Source organism: Cynara cardunculus, unplaced genomic scaffold, assembly GCF_001531365.2.
Source record: "Cynara cardunculus var. scolymus isolate 2C unplaced genomic scaffold, CcrdV1 Un_Scaffold_196, whole genome shotgun sequence".
In the NCBI taxonomy this organism is placed as follows: Eukaryota; Viridiplantae; Streptophyta; class Magnoliopsida; order Asterales; family Asteraceae; genus Cynara; species Cynara cardunculus.
Window position 1 is genome coordinate 30,925 of NW_020200567.1, and position 16,138 is coordinate 47,062.

A 16,138-nucleotide genomic window follows, 5' to 3' on the forward strand; every position below is an offset into this window, starting at 1 on the left:
ATCGCTTTCTCAAAATCACATAAAGCCATATTATAATATCGACTGAGATAAAAAAAAATGAAATATTAAAATCATGATGTATCTCGCTGCATTGCGCGAGTACGCTTCTAGTTTTATTAATTAATTATTTATTCATAGTTGTCTTATCAATTAATTCGTCTAGTTTGTAAAACGCAGCCTTAATCGAAGGCCTGACCTGATGAGTGATGACCATAGTGAAACATCCGAATTCCGAAGTGGAACACGAATTGGGCCTACAAGCAAGCCCAAGACACAAGTCTTCACACTCGACATGACGATATAAAGCCAATTAGGGTTTTATCACCTCCTTCGTCCTTTGAAACGGAGCTTAGGTTAGAACCAGCAGCTTTGCTCTCCACTCCATATTCGAGGTTTGCTAACTATTTATCGTCGTCTTGTTTAATCCATTTGTCTATAAGAATCTGCTAGCCCAAATTTGTTCGATCTATTGAATCTGATTTAAATATATTTGTATCCGTGATTACACGATAACTGGGAATTGTTTTGCTTGACAGTTTGATTCAGAACTGCAGCAATGGAGGTCGCAGCTAATGTGGAAGACGGCAAGGCTAGAAGTGATGTTTTGCTCTTTAACCGATGGACTTACGATGACGTTCAGGTTATTTCTTCATCGATTAGGCTAAACATTTGTATGCAAGGCGTTCCAATATTAACGTTTGTGGTTAACTTTATCACCGGTTATGTTAAAGAAATTCATAGTTTTTAGTTATTAGTTGCATATATAACGTGTTGACGAATCGATGATTGTTTGCGTAGAATTCATTTCATAACGGGTTAAATGACATTTGCCTTTTTTCTCCTGTGACGTATATTGCTTGCCATTTTTGTGAAGATTTTTGTTGCAAGTTTCTTGGAGTTGAGATGTGCGAATTGTAGTTGAGTGTATTCTAATTAAACCTGTTTGGTACATTCACCTCAATCAATTGAAATTCGCGTATGAAATGTAAGAAAGTTTAACATAAATCACAATCAACATAGGTCACAGGAAAAAGGGGCAATAGAACTAGCATATAAAGTATCTTTCACTCTATTGTTTCAGTTGATTTTGGTTCTTTTAGAACTAGCATTTTAAAGTACTCTTACTGTGACACTTACACAAGTTTTCTTAACAGGTTCCTGATCTTTCTGTGGAAGATTACATTACTGCTACTGCTTCTAAGCACCCAATCTACATGCCCCACACAGCTGGGAGGTACCAAGCTAGGAGGTTCAGGAAGGCTCAGTGCCCAATTGTGGAGCGATTGACCAACTCCCTCATGATGCACGGGCGAAATAATGGTAAAAAACTGATGGCGGTTCGCATTGTCAAGCATGCAATGGAGATTATCCATCTGTTAACTGATGCCAATCCCATCCAAATTATTGTCGATGCTGTCATTAACAGGTATACTAATGGTTGCTTTTTCATCTAGATCCACCAAATTTAGCTCTGTTTAATGGATTTGTGATAAGAACCAGGTGTGTTATTGGGTAGATTGAGCAGGTGCTTCGTGGTTCTTGTTCTAGTATCGGTAGCATTATTACATTTAGGGGCTATTTACTACCTGTTGACCGCCTATTAATGGGTAAGAGATGCTTAACTGGTATGAAGGGATGCTGTTTACCAACACACATTGACACACAAATATGTTGACTGAGATGCCGACCCAGTAAAGAAAGGATTGCTTTCTGACTCGGTGCTTCATTTAGCTCCTTACACAGACGCATAGGAAACATCCCTATTCAGTCACTTTTACCCACACTGAACCTCTTACCTAGATTGCACTTTTACTTGGTTATGTATAGATCTAATTTGTGTTGGTAAACAGCCCCCTTAGTTGGTTTATGATCGATGCTAAGTGATTGTTACTTGACAGTGGACCGAGAGAAGATGCAACTAGGATTGGATCTGCTGGTGTTGTCAGACGTCAAGCTGTTGATATCTCACCTCTAAGGCGTGTCAACCAGGCTATCTATCTTCTAACCACCGGTGCACGCGAGAGTGCATTCAGAAATGTCAAGACTATTGCTGAGTGCCTTGCAGATGAGCTAATCAACGCTGCCAAGGGTTCTTCAAACAGGTATGGGCAACTTGGATTCTAAAGCATTTGCTTTAATTGTGTAATAATTTCATTGTTTTCATCTTTTTTAATTATGTAATATTTATATTCGTCAAATACTTGCACACACTCAACCCTTCTCGAGGTATGGGAGGCCAAGCTCTATCAGTAACATGGGTTGTACTGGGCCAAATGCCTCTTTGTTGATTGGTTGATCATGTTTCTTGTGCAGCTATGCAATTAAGAAGAAAGACGAGATCGAGAGAGTTGCCAAGGCCAATCGTTGAGGAAGTGCTGTCCGGTTTGTTTCTGGTAGCTTTATTTTGGGATATCTCATGAGGAACAATTACAAAAAAACAAGTGTCTTATTGTGGATTTTGAGTTAGATTTTCTGTATTTGTTTTTGGTGCCCTCGTTTAATCTTTTTATGCATCAAATACTATTAAGTCAAGAGATATTGTTGTTAGTCGTTTTTTTCTACCTATAATTTAAGCGTTATTCTAGATCTAAATCCTTACAGAGTGGAAACTTCGATAATTCTAAAGGAAACCACCTTAGAGTCTGTTTTTTGGTAATGAGCTTAATGGGACTCCCATCTTATTTGGTAAGTTATAAGTGACTCTTATTTGGTTTAATATTATATAAAGTGGCTAATTCAATAAGCTTTTAGGGGAGTTCTATACAAAAGTTCAATTTCCCCCCTAAAATTACCCTTGGCAATTGAAGAACTTATTCCTCCTATCTATTGAAAAACCCTTCAAAGAAATTTTATCTCAATTTGTACAGACAAAATTAATCCATATCCAATATAGATAGCTTTATGTATTCAGCCATTCAGGATCTAATGGAAAAGCAAAAGTAACCAAAAGTGTTGCTTAGGAACCTCGATTAGGGTTTTGTGATGAATCAGTCTTTTTCTTCTTTGCGAACCACTCATTAAGTATTTCTTGGCTCGTTATCGACTAACCTACTTGGAAACTAGGCCCAATGTGAGTGAGTCGGATCGCATAACCGTACTTAATAATTGGAAAAACGAACGGTGGAAATACATGCCACTCAGCCGGAGCCCGGAGGAAGATGGTGTAGAGTTGACCGAAATGTGGACTAAATGCTTTCTGAGAGCTCCAAATTATTGGGGTTAAAATTTTTATTATGTATCGGTTCATGTAAAACCACTTTATAAAAATAATAATTCAACCCTATAACCATATCCGTTACACCAAGTCTTATGTTGTTTGTATGAATACATTTTTTATTAACATTGAGTGAACGCTCACTGTCAAGTGTTTCATCGATTAGTATCAATGCCAATGAAGGTACTTGTTCAGCGTCTTAGAACATCGAGCGTCAAATACGTTTTTTTAAGATTTGGAAGAGTTTATTTCAATAACTATGTTAAACACTCCTTTAAAATAGAGAAAAATAAGAGAAAAGAGAAATTTTCCAATTTAGAAAGAGAAAATATAGCATAGCTGTTGGAAATGTTCTTACTCTACCAACAAGGGATTTAAACCCCCTTGAGTGCCCCATGTCCACTTGCACATATTCTACCCGTATTACAACTTAATCAAAACCCTTTCAACCATTTGTAAATTTCAACTATAGAAATGGCTTGGTAACAATAAAATGAGTCGAAGTGAATTGTCCCAAACTACCCTTTCGGGTAATAATTCCATCAACGGGGATTCTATTAAGGAATAGTTTCAGGTACACCTATTACAATTTTCATTGCCCAATAACCAATTTGGTCCTGGGGTGATGAACTATAGTTACACCAAAAGATATTGTCGATACACCAAGAATTACACCTGTAAGACTCTAACCCAAGTTAATTCACAACGTTTTCTAAACCCACCAGTAAGATGTACACGAAATACACGTAGTATCAACATTAAGACCATCAATGAACTGATCAAATTAACCAACCGAAATTAGCTTAAGAGGTTGTTTGTTTACCTTTTAATAGTTCTATTAAGAGACAACCTCTGAATCGTTAAGAGGTGAATCTTGTTTGACAAAAAAAAAATCTGCCTCTTAATGATTCTAAAACCCTCTGAATGATTTTGTATCATGGATCTCCCTTAACCATTAAGAGCCCTAATTTCATTGTACACAATTACCAAATAATTATATTTCATTTTGCACTAAATCACGAGAACATTTTAATCATTCTGACCACTTAATCATTCTGCACCAAACAATTCAACAATTGCCAAACAATCCTAAATCATGTATTGAATAGAAACAAAAACGTGGGTAACGTTCATACAATCAATATATGAGATATGATTGGCAAAATGTATAAAATTTATAACAAGCATTTTGTAATTATTTTACAATATAATATTTTAATCCAATGGCTTAGAAAATAAAATGCCAAAATGTGAAGGTGTCCAATGTATTTTTTCATGTGGGATTTTGGGAAAGATTTCAAGTCTCATAAAATCACTCGACAATCATTCATAGTTTTTTCGAGACATCGAAATCTCGATTTAGTACTCTTCCGCTTGCTCCTCCTCCTCCTCGGCATCTTGACCGACCTCCTCGTAGTCTTTCTCGAGAGCAGCAAGATCCTCTCGGGCTTCCGAGAACTCCCCTTCTTCCATTCCTTCACCCACGTACCAATGCACGAATGCTCGTTTTGCATACATGAGATCGAACTTATGGTCAATCCGGTTGAAAACCTCAGCCACCGCCGTGTTGTTGCTTATCATACACACCGCACGGTTAGTCTTTGCAAGATCGCCGCCTGGCACCACTGTCGGAGGCTGGTAGTTGATTCCACACTTGAAACCCGTCGGACACCTGAAAAACAAAATTCGAAGTTCAAATCTTACAACCCGTGTATTTGAAAAGACCAAGAATGGGTCTTTTTTTAAATAAATGATAAGCTTTGTTGGTTCGAGTCTATTTAGAGCATCTACAGTGATAAGCTTTTTTATATGAGTTTTTTTTCCAAAAAACTGGACCCACATGCTTAGTTGGCAAAGCATGTGTATACCATTTTTTAAGAAAAAAAGTTTTTATTAATTTTTTTTAAAGAATTCAATAGAATAAAATTGACTTCATATGACACATGCTTACCAATCAACGAACTGAACGGTACGTTTGGTCTTAATAGAACCAACAGCAGTATTAACATCCTTCGGAACAACATCGCCACGATACATCAAACAACAAGCCATGTACTTCCCATGTCTCGGGTCGCATTTAGCCATCATATTCGATGGCTCAAACACCGCAGTCGTGATCTCAGGCACCGAGTTCTGCTCATGGTAGGCTCTGGCGGATGAGATCACGGGTGCATATGATGAAAGCATGAAATGGATACGTGGGTACGGAACTAGATTCGTTTGGAACTCCGTGATATCCACGTTAATAGCTCCATCAAACCTCAACGATGTAGTCAAAGACGAGATTATTTGCGAGATCAAACGGTTCAAGTTCGTGTATGTTGGCCGGTCAATATCCAACGCCCGCCTGCATATATCGTATATCGCTTCATTGTCGAGCAACGCCACCACATCTGTGTGTTCAAGAAGCGAGTGAGTCGATAACACACTGTTGTAAGGTTCCACAACTGCAGTCGACACCTGCGGAGATGGAAAGATTGAGAAGCCGAGTTTCGGCTTTTTGCCATACTCCACGGACAACCGTTCCAAAAGCAACGATCCTAATCCTGAACCGGTACCACCACCAACGGCATTAAAGACCATAAAACCTTGCAAGCCGGTGCAATTGTCGGCTAACTTTCGCACTCGATCAAGACATGTATCAACAATTTCTTTGCCCACTGCACACAAGTTCATTTTGACGTCTATCAATTGTTTGTGCGGTAATACGTGAAACCCTACTAAATTACTTTCCAAAACAGCCCTAAATAACATACTGAGATTCCAACGTATATTGCATCAAAAGCATCAAAATCATCAAAATCTAGCTGATCGTGAGACTATAATAATCTGTTGATCATGAGATCAACCTGTTTTCGTGAGACCCGATACCATTTTTTTACACTTGAAACTTCATAGCAAAACGTTGTGAAGGTGAAAAAAGCCGAACATTCACAACAAAAACACTGTGAAAGTTACCTTCACAGCATTTTGTTGTGAAGTTTGTAGTGTAAAAAAGTGGTCTAATCTCCCTCACGAAAATAGACTGGTCTTACGTGATCCCAAATCCCGCTCTGTATATAAATGTATGAAACCATGAAAATGTTACAAACTATGATTACCTGTGTAATGTCCTCTAGCGAAGTTATTGGCGGCATCTTCTTTGCCGGAAATGAGTTGTTCAGGATGGAATAGCCGTCGGTAAACACCATTCCGAACCTCATCGATAACCGATGGTTCGAGATCGACAAATACGGCCCTCGGAACGTTCTTCCCGGAACTGGTTTCACTGAAGAATGTATTGAACGAGTCGTCGCCAGAGCCACGGGAATTACCACTGCCACGAAACTCATAACACATGATAAGAACTCGTAATGTTAAATACCATCTCAACAAAAAATTTACAGAAAAAAATATTCAAAACTTTAATCATTTATTTATTAACATATTCATCGGTAACCCATAAATCATCTATTTTGTGAGTATTCATGATGAATATTAATAGTCAGGCGTATTTTATTATATTATTCATTATGAATATTCACAAAAAAGTGTTTCTTTGTACCTAAATAATTGGAGGTTCCTAAATAAACCCCCTCTTATAAATTATATGAAAGTGAAGGTTCCAACATATATTGAAGAAAAATTGTTCAAGTTTAGCTGACGTGACACTTTAACATGCCCCTGTAAAGAAGGCTGGATAGATAGTCTCAAGGTGTCAAAGCTCTAAAATGGTAAACTTTGATTCTGATACCATCTGAAAGTATGTTAAACTCAATTAAATTACCATCTAAAAGAGTCATCAAGGACAAAAAGGAGGTTTCAGATGTTGACGATATGAAACTCCAACGGTTTACCCATTAAACAAATACAACATCTGGTCCAAAGTAACAAGTATGCTTGTCGCTCATGGAATCTCAAGTGATTCTAGATGATTCACTAATGCATATACCAAAACTAATCGAATTCTTTCGTATCCATGAATAAAACAAAAAACGTGCAAACCTATTCATGAATCCATCGGGCTGAATGCCGTGTTCGAGGCAATAAAGCTCCCAACAAGAATTTCCGACCTGAATTCCGGCTTGGCCGATGTGAATGCTTACGATCTCTCTCATTTCTCTGTTTTAGAGAAATTAATGAAGAAGAAAGGAAGAACATTTATTTGATATAAATTGGTTAATTTAGGAAAATGTCAAGTGTAAAAATGAATCAAAATTAGAGATTTGTTTGGGCAAGAGGTTGTTGCGGACTGCCTCTAATTAGTTATATGCCAAGCTTTCTAAAATTAGAAAGTAATTAATATTTTTTTTGTATCATATTTCCAAAAATAAGTTTTTTATATTTTTATTTTAGTTTATTTTAATGAAATGAATTTTGCTTTCTCGGTTGTTTTTTACTTAATTATAAAATGCAAGGATTACATATTACTAGGGGTGGCAAAAAATGACCCAATCCATTAACCTAACCCGAACCCAACCCAGAATTAGCAGGTTGAGTTGAGATTTTCAACCAATTTAAATAAATGGATCAATTCGTCTAAACCATTTAAATAAATGGGTTGGGTTGGATTGAATTTTTTTGACCCGTTTTCAACCCACTTAAAATATTATATAAATTTATTTTATTCTTGATATTATCTCTATTTTATAATTAAAAATAAACAATTTTAGAAATATGTAATTATTCGGTCCCAAAATAAGTGTATGATAGAAAAAAGATATAGTTTCTATTTTTAATTATAGACTATTATTTTGAGATAGAGTAATTGTGGATAACTGATTCAGGCTTGAATTCATGTTTGTTTATGCTTGAGTTTCTTAATTATATTGTTTCATTAGTGTTTTCAGTCTCAACTTATGACAACACTTCAAAAGTTGGTTGTTATGATAATTTCTATGGATTTTTTTGAATCTGTTTATAGGTTCATGGTGATGTACTCATTCTTTAAGAATTTTGAATTCACCCAAGAAAAATATGGTTTTCTTGTGGGTTTCTGAAGGATGATTGTGTTTCTGTAGGTTTCTTGAAGTGAACCTAGATGGGAAATTTGCCTTGATCAAGTTTGATGACAAAATGCTTCTCTTTCTCCTTCACCAAAACTAGACTCTTTTAAAATGGAAAAAGGGAACTCCCTTTGTATGCTAATTTCCTCTGTCAAAATCAAATCCCTTTTTACATTGACCAAAATAGTTGTTTAATAACAAATAAGTGGGTTTAGATCTTTACAACATGATGAACAATGAGCACTTAGCTACTTGTTATAAACTATGTTTTGATTTTCTTTAGACTGGTTTGCTTGCTTTTTCTGTGTTTCTATTTATAGTAGGTTATTGTTGGTACTCTTGGAAATGATCGACTTCTGTAATCTAACATGTAAACCATTTTGAAGATTTTTAAGTGTTCTCGTATTTACGATGGTAAGCATTTTGAACATTTTTATATATCTGGCTGCATTTACCACAGGGATATAGTAAGGGTGTCTTTTTAACGAACGTGATGATAAAAAAAAAAACTTGTTGTCTCAAATTTGGTGCAACATCATACTAGGACAAAAATGCATTTTTTTTTACTGTCTCAACAAGATTGGTGGATATAAATCACATAGATGTGATAGCTGTTAAATTACAAAACTGCTTGTGGATAAGTTCTTTTTATCAATTAGACTATACATTCAAAATAAATGTCACACATCCCCTAAGCCATTATGTACAAATGTGTTTTCTCTATTTAGAATGAAACCATACATCCCACCGTATTGCACAGACACACAAATAATATACCCATATTAAAAAGACTTATTACATCAAAATCTATTTTGCTAACATTTTAAAAAAAAAATATTTAAATAAATGTATTTTTTAAAGAAGAATAAAAAGAAGGATTGCATTCTTTACAAATAAAATATTTATTTTTGAAAAAGATCGGCATAATAAAACTTTACAGGTGAAAAAGAATATTTGATTTGTCACGTCTTTTATAATAGAAGTATAAATCCAATGCTATTATTTAACTCCAGTTTCCCTGAATTGATCAGATTAAAGACATTCAAACAACTCAACTCAAAACTAAACAACCCAACTCAAAGCTTGTAATTTGAAAAATTTTAATCAACCAAAGGCATGTGCAACCCAACCCAACCCTACAGGTTGGTCTGGTTAATCGGATTATTACTTTAATACATTAAAATATTTTTCTTACCTTAAATACTTTATATCTCTACTCATAATTTATTTTACATCGTCAACCATTTGAAACAACTTATTCATACTTATTGTTTATATCATATTCAGCTAATTTTCTCAATTTGTATATGTGTTTATAATTACTAAACTTATATATAAATAAGTTATATAGATATGTGAATAAATTTAAAATATATGTAAAAGAATAGCGTTCGTGATAGTCTACATGTTTACTGTATATATTAATAGAAATTCAACAATCATATTAAATCCAAGAAATAAATAGATATCAAGTTAGATTGGGTTCAAATAATATCAATCCAATCCTTACAGTTTGAAAATTTTACAACTTCAATAAACTGTTGCTTCGAATTGAGTTATTTCGCATTGGATTGAGTTCATTTGATCGTGTTTTTTGATCACGCCTAAATGTTACTACAAAAGAAGAAGCTGATGACAACACTTTACTTTTTGAGTTTTTCACGACTCCAAACCCGTTACATAATTCAGAGTCAAAGAGTATAGTTTAAACACAACAAATCATCATTTAAATAATATAAAAGAACATATCATATAATGAAAGAGCTTAAGCCTCAACTAAATCCAGTATTATCAAGTGAAATACAGCTTCAACCAAGTGGTTCTCCCTGTAAAACAAGGTCTCGGATCCACCGTATCTCATACATTTGGATTTTATCATCATCGGCAGATTCAAATATTAGAGAATCACCATTCGAATTGATAACAAATCAACTGAAATCTGATAAATGAAATCATGAATGAAAAAACAACTCAAAATCAATAATAAAATAAAACGAAATTTTGACAATTTTATACAAATCGGCTCATATTAAGAAATTCAACCATTTTATATCCTTTACTTCATTGATTCCTCTCAGAAGCGCGGATAAATCATTCAAGTCATTGCCGAGAAATATAAATCAATAAGAATGGAAGTATTTATCAGATGTACATACTTAAATAGATGTGAATAAATGTAGGTGAAGGAACAGAGAACATGAGTTCAGCAAAGTTCCTTAACTTCAAACTGATTCAGAAGATTTAAAAATCATCAATCTGATTAACAAGTTCAACACCGTTACTATACGCCCCTGTCTGAACCGAACGGGATTGAATTTCTTCCCAAACATCCGATTATTCGAGGGCAATTTCATAAACGAAAACAAGCACCTATAAACGCATATATCAAACCATGAAATATCTGAGACTGCTTGGGAGAAAATTGATGGTAAAACAAATGAACTCCTCAAGAGGTCTCAGTAGTTCCAGATCCAAAATAAAAAGTTAATCGATGAAGATTCACGTTTTAATCTAGAGACAGGAACATATTCGATATAAGCCTCCTAACTAAGCGCGATATGAAATCCTGAAAAGCATTCACACGGCTACTCTATAGAGGCATTGATTCGTTCTGTAAATCAACACGCAAATCATTGAAATCTATGATACACGTTAAGCTCAGATTTCAACTACATGCGCTTCGAATGAGATCGATCTTTCAAAGAGATGAAGAACTTCAGAAAGGCTCCAATGGTGATGAAAGCTTTGAGGAGGAAGCGAGTGTTTTTAGGGTTTCTTATAGGAAAATGATTCTGGTTTATGGGCTCTTCAAGCCCAAATACAGAAGCCCATCGCACTATTTGGCTGCGACCTTTATTTTGATTTTTTTTTTTATTTTGAACACTAAAGTTTTTATTTTTAAATTTTAACCACCATATAATTTTAAACTAAGGGGCCGTATACTGAAATGTTTACTCGGTAAGCGCTTACCAATATGAGTCAACATTATAATTTATTTTGATGCGTAAAATTTTAGTACATCAAAACATATCGAATGCAACAATTTACTGGGTAAGAGTCTTCATCCTCACTTACCGGGTAAGACTCCCCATCTTTCTTATCGCTCTTACCCGGTGAGATTCTTGATCATTCTCATGTTCATCCGATGACGAAATTTACACGTTAAGTACTTACCAAGTAAGTGTTTAGTAAACGGCCCGTAGAAGTAATTTTGCTTTTTTGTTGTTACTGTAAATAATTTTTAAGTGAATTGTCGTATATAGGATATGTTATCATTAAAAAAATCTAGTGAGCTGCTAAGCATCATATGTGACGTATACCATTCTATTTATAACGTTTACTTCATCATACCATCATGGTTTCAACGACTTGTTTGTAACGAATTATTACATGTATTTAAAAATATGTATGATTACTTATAAAGATATAGTTTATGGTTACTCTCAAATATCGATTCAAACTTTAATTTATTTTCAAATATTAACGATTATATAAGACATTAAATTAACACATATTAGCTGGAGAAATATATTAGATATGCAAAACTAATAGTAATTAATAAATATATTTGCAAAAATATATCAGTTTCAAACACCATAAAACCAAAACATAATTAATTGCAAAAATATTAAATATATGATACAGGCCGAAAGCATCTTCAATATGTATGTTATATTATGTTTTTCAAATTTAGAGTTTCCCCGTTATTTTTATTATTATTATTTTAAATAAGAGTTTAGTATAGTTGTTGGAACAAATTTTTTCCAAAACTTTAATTTTTTTAAAATGACATAGTTGTCGAAAATACTCTATTACTTCTATTAATTTTAGTGTTTGTTTAATTTTTATTAATTAACTTAATAATCATTAATGGTCAATAGTGATGGGTTGTTTGAGATTATTTATTTGAAACAACTTATATTTTTCTACAAAAGTTTTTATTAATTTATTATAAGTTAAAATGGTTTAACTTTTTCAAAAACCTTTTTTTACCAATGTCAGGCCGAAATAAGTCAATAAATTATTTTTATAAACAATCACAGATACCCCATAGTTAATAACCTTTTTGTCATATTGTTTTTCTTATATTTTCTTTTGCATCGAATTAATAATTCATATGTGGCCTCTTCCCAACTGTACGTACTCAAAATCTATCTTCCAGAACAACATGTGGCAGACAACAAATATCTTACTTTGAACATGCGCTTTCAATCTCATCTCCATCCCCATTCTCATCCTCAAATCCAATTCGAGTTATGTTTAGGCGTAAAAACCTGTAATCACTTGTGGCTATGATCATTCAAAAGGCACAAATGCAGCGTAAATTGAAACAATTCACAGGAAATTGAAACAATCTGGAACGAGCTTTTTAGAATCAAATACGATTGAAACAATCAGATGAAAACTGTAAATGAAAACTGAAACAAGCAAATACGAGTTTTAAAGAATAACGGATGGATTCAAATGAAAATTGAAACAATCAGAAGAAAGATCTGTGAGTATCCATGGCTGTTATCATTCGAGAAACAGAAATTCAACAAAAATGGAGACAATCGGAAGAAGTTATATCTATTAATCAACTTGAATAAACGAAAGTTTCGATCGAGGCACGAGATTTGTGGATCTGAACATCACTATCGCAAGTGAATTTTATAAAACTAATAATGATCAAGGATACATGCAACAAAAGAATGAATTCATTCACATACAAAAATTGAAGAACAAAATGATATCAAAGCTCTTCCATCAGAACCTCAACACCTCATCAAATGCGGAGATCGAAGAAGGAAAAGCTGCGTACGATCACTGCAAACAAATCATCTCATAACAAAACAAAACAATTTCCCGGCATCAACGAAGAGAAATTAATCAGATCAATCTAGAATAAGAAACCGAACGAAATAGCGATGAGAGATATAAGTGCGGTAGGGACGTAGACGCTAGCGGCGGAGGCCGGACCAGGTGCCGCGGCCGGAGCTTCTTGAGCTGCCACATTACTGATAGCAGATATGGCCATCAACATGACGATGACAATGGCGAAGAGGTTCATCTTCATTGATTCCATTGCTGTGATTTGAAAGCAAAAACTCTGTGAACAGATTTGGAAGATTGATGGTTGGAAATGGTGATTGAAGTGGAGTGTGGAGATGGAGGTGGAAGTGGAGGGGGTTTATATAGTGGTGGGGGAAGGACTGCACTGTAGAGGCATGGCTGACCGAACTGCCCGACTGTTGACAGGGTGGGTGTGTGTATGTGTGTGGGGTTGCCCAACAGCTGTGGCCAACGGTTGTATCGCCGTTTTCATGGGCTCCACCCATTTGTCTATCATTTGTGTTTTAAGCCTCTTTTTGCAATTTTTTAATAATATTTTTAATTTTGTGGTTTGTAACGAAAGCTATTTTTGAATTCAAATTTTTGTATTTTTATTTCTGAATTCAAAAAATTATTTTGAATTGGGCGGAGGCTTTTTATTTAAATAATAAAAAAAATTAATGGAAAAAAAAGTTTGGAGAACACAACGTAAGTAACGATTTTAAAAGTTAATTCCTCAAAATAGGAATCAGGTTTTGAAGTTCCATTTTGATTCAATTTTCTTTTTTTATAAGTCAAAAGAATAGTGATTTAGACCATCCACAGTGGTGGAACTGTTGGTGATTTGTATCACTAATATCATTTAAGTGTAATGAGATTAATTTGTTTACCAATGTAATCATGATAAATATCGAACAAGTAAGGAAGGTGCGAACCGCACACTTGTTTGAGTTTATTTTGATCCCCTAAACGACGGGGGTCCAGGGCGGCCCCCCGGTGGCGGGGTCCAAGGGGCAGAGCCCCCTATTCGGGTAATATTGTTTTGTGAAAAATGCATCAGAAATCCGAATTTTACATTTTAAACCCGATTTTTGGCCGCTTTTAAACCCGGTCTAGGGTTCAAAAAATTATCGTTTTGACAGTTTCCGTATTCAAATTTTGAATTGGTCATTTTGTCTTTAGAGGTACACGGATTCATAACGATTTGGATTCCCTGTTCTGTCAACCACTGAATTTTATCCGATTGAGATTTCGATTGTACCATCGAAATACTTCAATCTAAAAATGATACACGACTTTCAGTGGATTCCAAACAATCGAAAACCAGAAATTCTAACAGGAACCTCTAAAAATCTTGCCATTTTTTTCAGTCATATAATAATCACCTCAACAAAGTAGAAACCTTAATAAAACTCCTCAATGAAGATTTGTATAAAAACCTCACTTTCCATTTTCTTAATTTATAAAGTATAACTTTATTAATAGAATACGGAGAGCTTGGGGTATTTGAGAGTTTTCTTGATCCTTAATGTCTTTTTCCATTTTCTTTAAAGGAGAGGTGTAAGGAATGACTCATATGGTGACATCTATATAACAAATTTGGTATATTTTTACAAAAATTGAGAATATATTTTACAATTATTAATTTACGATTTATAAATTAATTATAATTATATATATATAAGTTTATGAAAATTAATCCAAACATAATAAACAAAACGATATAAATTTGTATACAATTTTACAAGAAACAAAAAAGAAAATAAAACTAAACGATTATTTTATATTTTCTATATCAATTCTAAAAGTTTATAGATTTATTAAAAGAAAATAAAATATTTAAGAAATAATAAAAATAATAAATAAAATAATAACAAAAAGGAAATATATATGAGAACTCGGGTTCTTTCTCAATCACTTAGATTTCAACAAGAATTTATGACTAGACAAAAACCTATGCTCAACAGTGAAGTTTCTATTAAAAAGAACTTTCATTATGGGTGCTCTTATAAAACTAGAAATTGAAAGAGTATTTATAAGTCAATATATATATATATATATAGAGGGATGTTATTCTACACCCTTTGCCATTCCTACACCCTATACAACCCTCATCTCAACCATTCAATTTTTAATCAATTAATTGTTTCCTAATATAAATTATTAATCATAATTAATKAACTCTATTCATATTCCATAAATATTCAAATCATAATAAATGAACTCTATTCATATTCCATAAATATTCAAATCATAATAAATGAACTCCCATCATTTCTATAATTAATTAGGTTGCAAGGGTTGTACAAATGCACAAGGTTGTAAAAGAAATATACCATATATATATATATATATATATATATCCCTTTTTATTTCTATATTCATATTATTTATTTTGAAATTATAATGGGACCCAAAGAAAAAGTTTCTATTAGTCACTAATTTGTTAAGTTGCTATTAACGTTGAAATAACAATAGTAATTCTTAATTTACTAAGTTGATCATATTCACGAGATCTCGCTCGAACCTTAACAGTCTGCCATTGATTATGTTTGTCTAACATTAAATAATGTTTTTGAGTAGTTGTAACTTGCACTCCTTTTGGTATAACATCAAATGATATATTAATTAACCATAAGGGTGATGTCTGATTGGTTTGAACTTGACTCCAAATATTAAAATTATCTAGAGATTTCATGTTCAAATTTAATGAGGAATAAAAATCCCCTTGTGGCCATGGAGGTTCAAATGTGGTGACTCTAAGCTATCTACAAAGCAGGTGGTTGTCCAGTGATTAGTCGGCTAGCTTAGCGGGTTGGATTTCCAGGTTAATTTAAAAAAATGATATATTATGCATTGCATGTATTATTGTATGAGCAAATGTGTATTTATAATTAAATACTCCTTAAATAGTTGATGGTTAATCATTAAAGGGTTTATTGTTATTTATTTATTGACGATATCTTACGAAATAAACGGATTCTGTCAGTTATATAATGGGTTGAAATGGATAAACATTCACGTTCTATCAAAATATGTTATGGTATTTTAAAAATACACAAACTTCCTATATGTTTATAGTTTTTCCTTAACATGCTAAATGATTTTTACAGTGTAATATGTTATA

At 33.6% G+C, this 16,138-nt stretch overlaps 2 protein-coding genes and 4 non-coding genes across 6 annotated transcripts; 1 reads left to right on the forward strand and 5 right to left on the reverse strand.

Annotated features, from left to right (window-relative positions):
• Positions 1-332: 332 nt before the first annotated feature.
• Positions 333-2,643, forward strand: LOC112501517 (40S ribosomal protein S5). Its single transcript, XM_025105171.1, has 5 exons — positions 333-392; positions 537-640; positions 1,155-1,426; positions 1,899-2,102; positions 2,314-2,643. The coding sequence occupies exons 2-5, from the start codon at positions 557-559 to the stop codon at positions 2,366-2,368; spliced, it is 615 nt and encodes a 204-aa protein (XP_024960939.1). The 5' UTR covers positions 333-392; positions 537-556; the 3' UTR covers positions 2,369-2,643.
• A 1,930-nt stretch (positions 2,644-4,573) lies between these two features.
• Positions 4,574-7,311, reverse strand: LOC112501505 (tubulin alpha-3 chain-like). Its single transcript, XM_025105150.1, has 4 exons — positions 7,199-7,311; positions 6,316-6,530; positions 5,166-5,874; positions 4,574-4,886 (listed from the first exon to the last, which is right to left on the reverse strand). The coding sequence occupies exons 1-4, from the start codon at positions 7,309-7,311 to the stop codon at positions 4,574-4,576; spliced, it is 1,350 nt and encodes a 449-aa protein (XP_024960918.1).
• A 2,465-nt stretch (positions 7,312-9,776) lies between these two features.
• Positions 9,777-9,884, reverse strand: LOC112501541. Its single transcript, XR_003067519.1, has one exon. It is a non-coding gene; the product is annotated as a small nucleolar RNA snoR97 (small nucleolar RNA).
• An 84-nt stretch (positions 9,885-9,968) lies between these two features.
• LOC112501540 lies at positions 9,969-10,085 on the reverse strand. Its single transcript, XR_003067518.1, has one exon. It is a non-coding gene; the product is annotated as a small nucleolar RNA Z278 (small nucleolar RNA).
• Positions 10,086-10,219: 134 nt separating this feature from the next.
• Positions 10,220-10,308, reverse strand: LOC112501544. The gene has a single exon (XR_003067521.1). It is a non-coding gene; the product is annotated as a small nucleolar RNA U36a (small nucleolar RNA).
• A 286-nt stretch (positions 10,309-10,594) lies between these two features.
• Positions 10,595-10,757, reverse strand: LOC112501542. The gene has a single exon (XR_003067520.1). It is a non-coding gene; the product is annotated as a small nucleolar RNA U19 (small nucleolar RNA).
• Between the last annotated feature and the right edge of the window lie 5,381 nt (positions 10,758-16,138).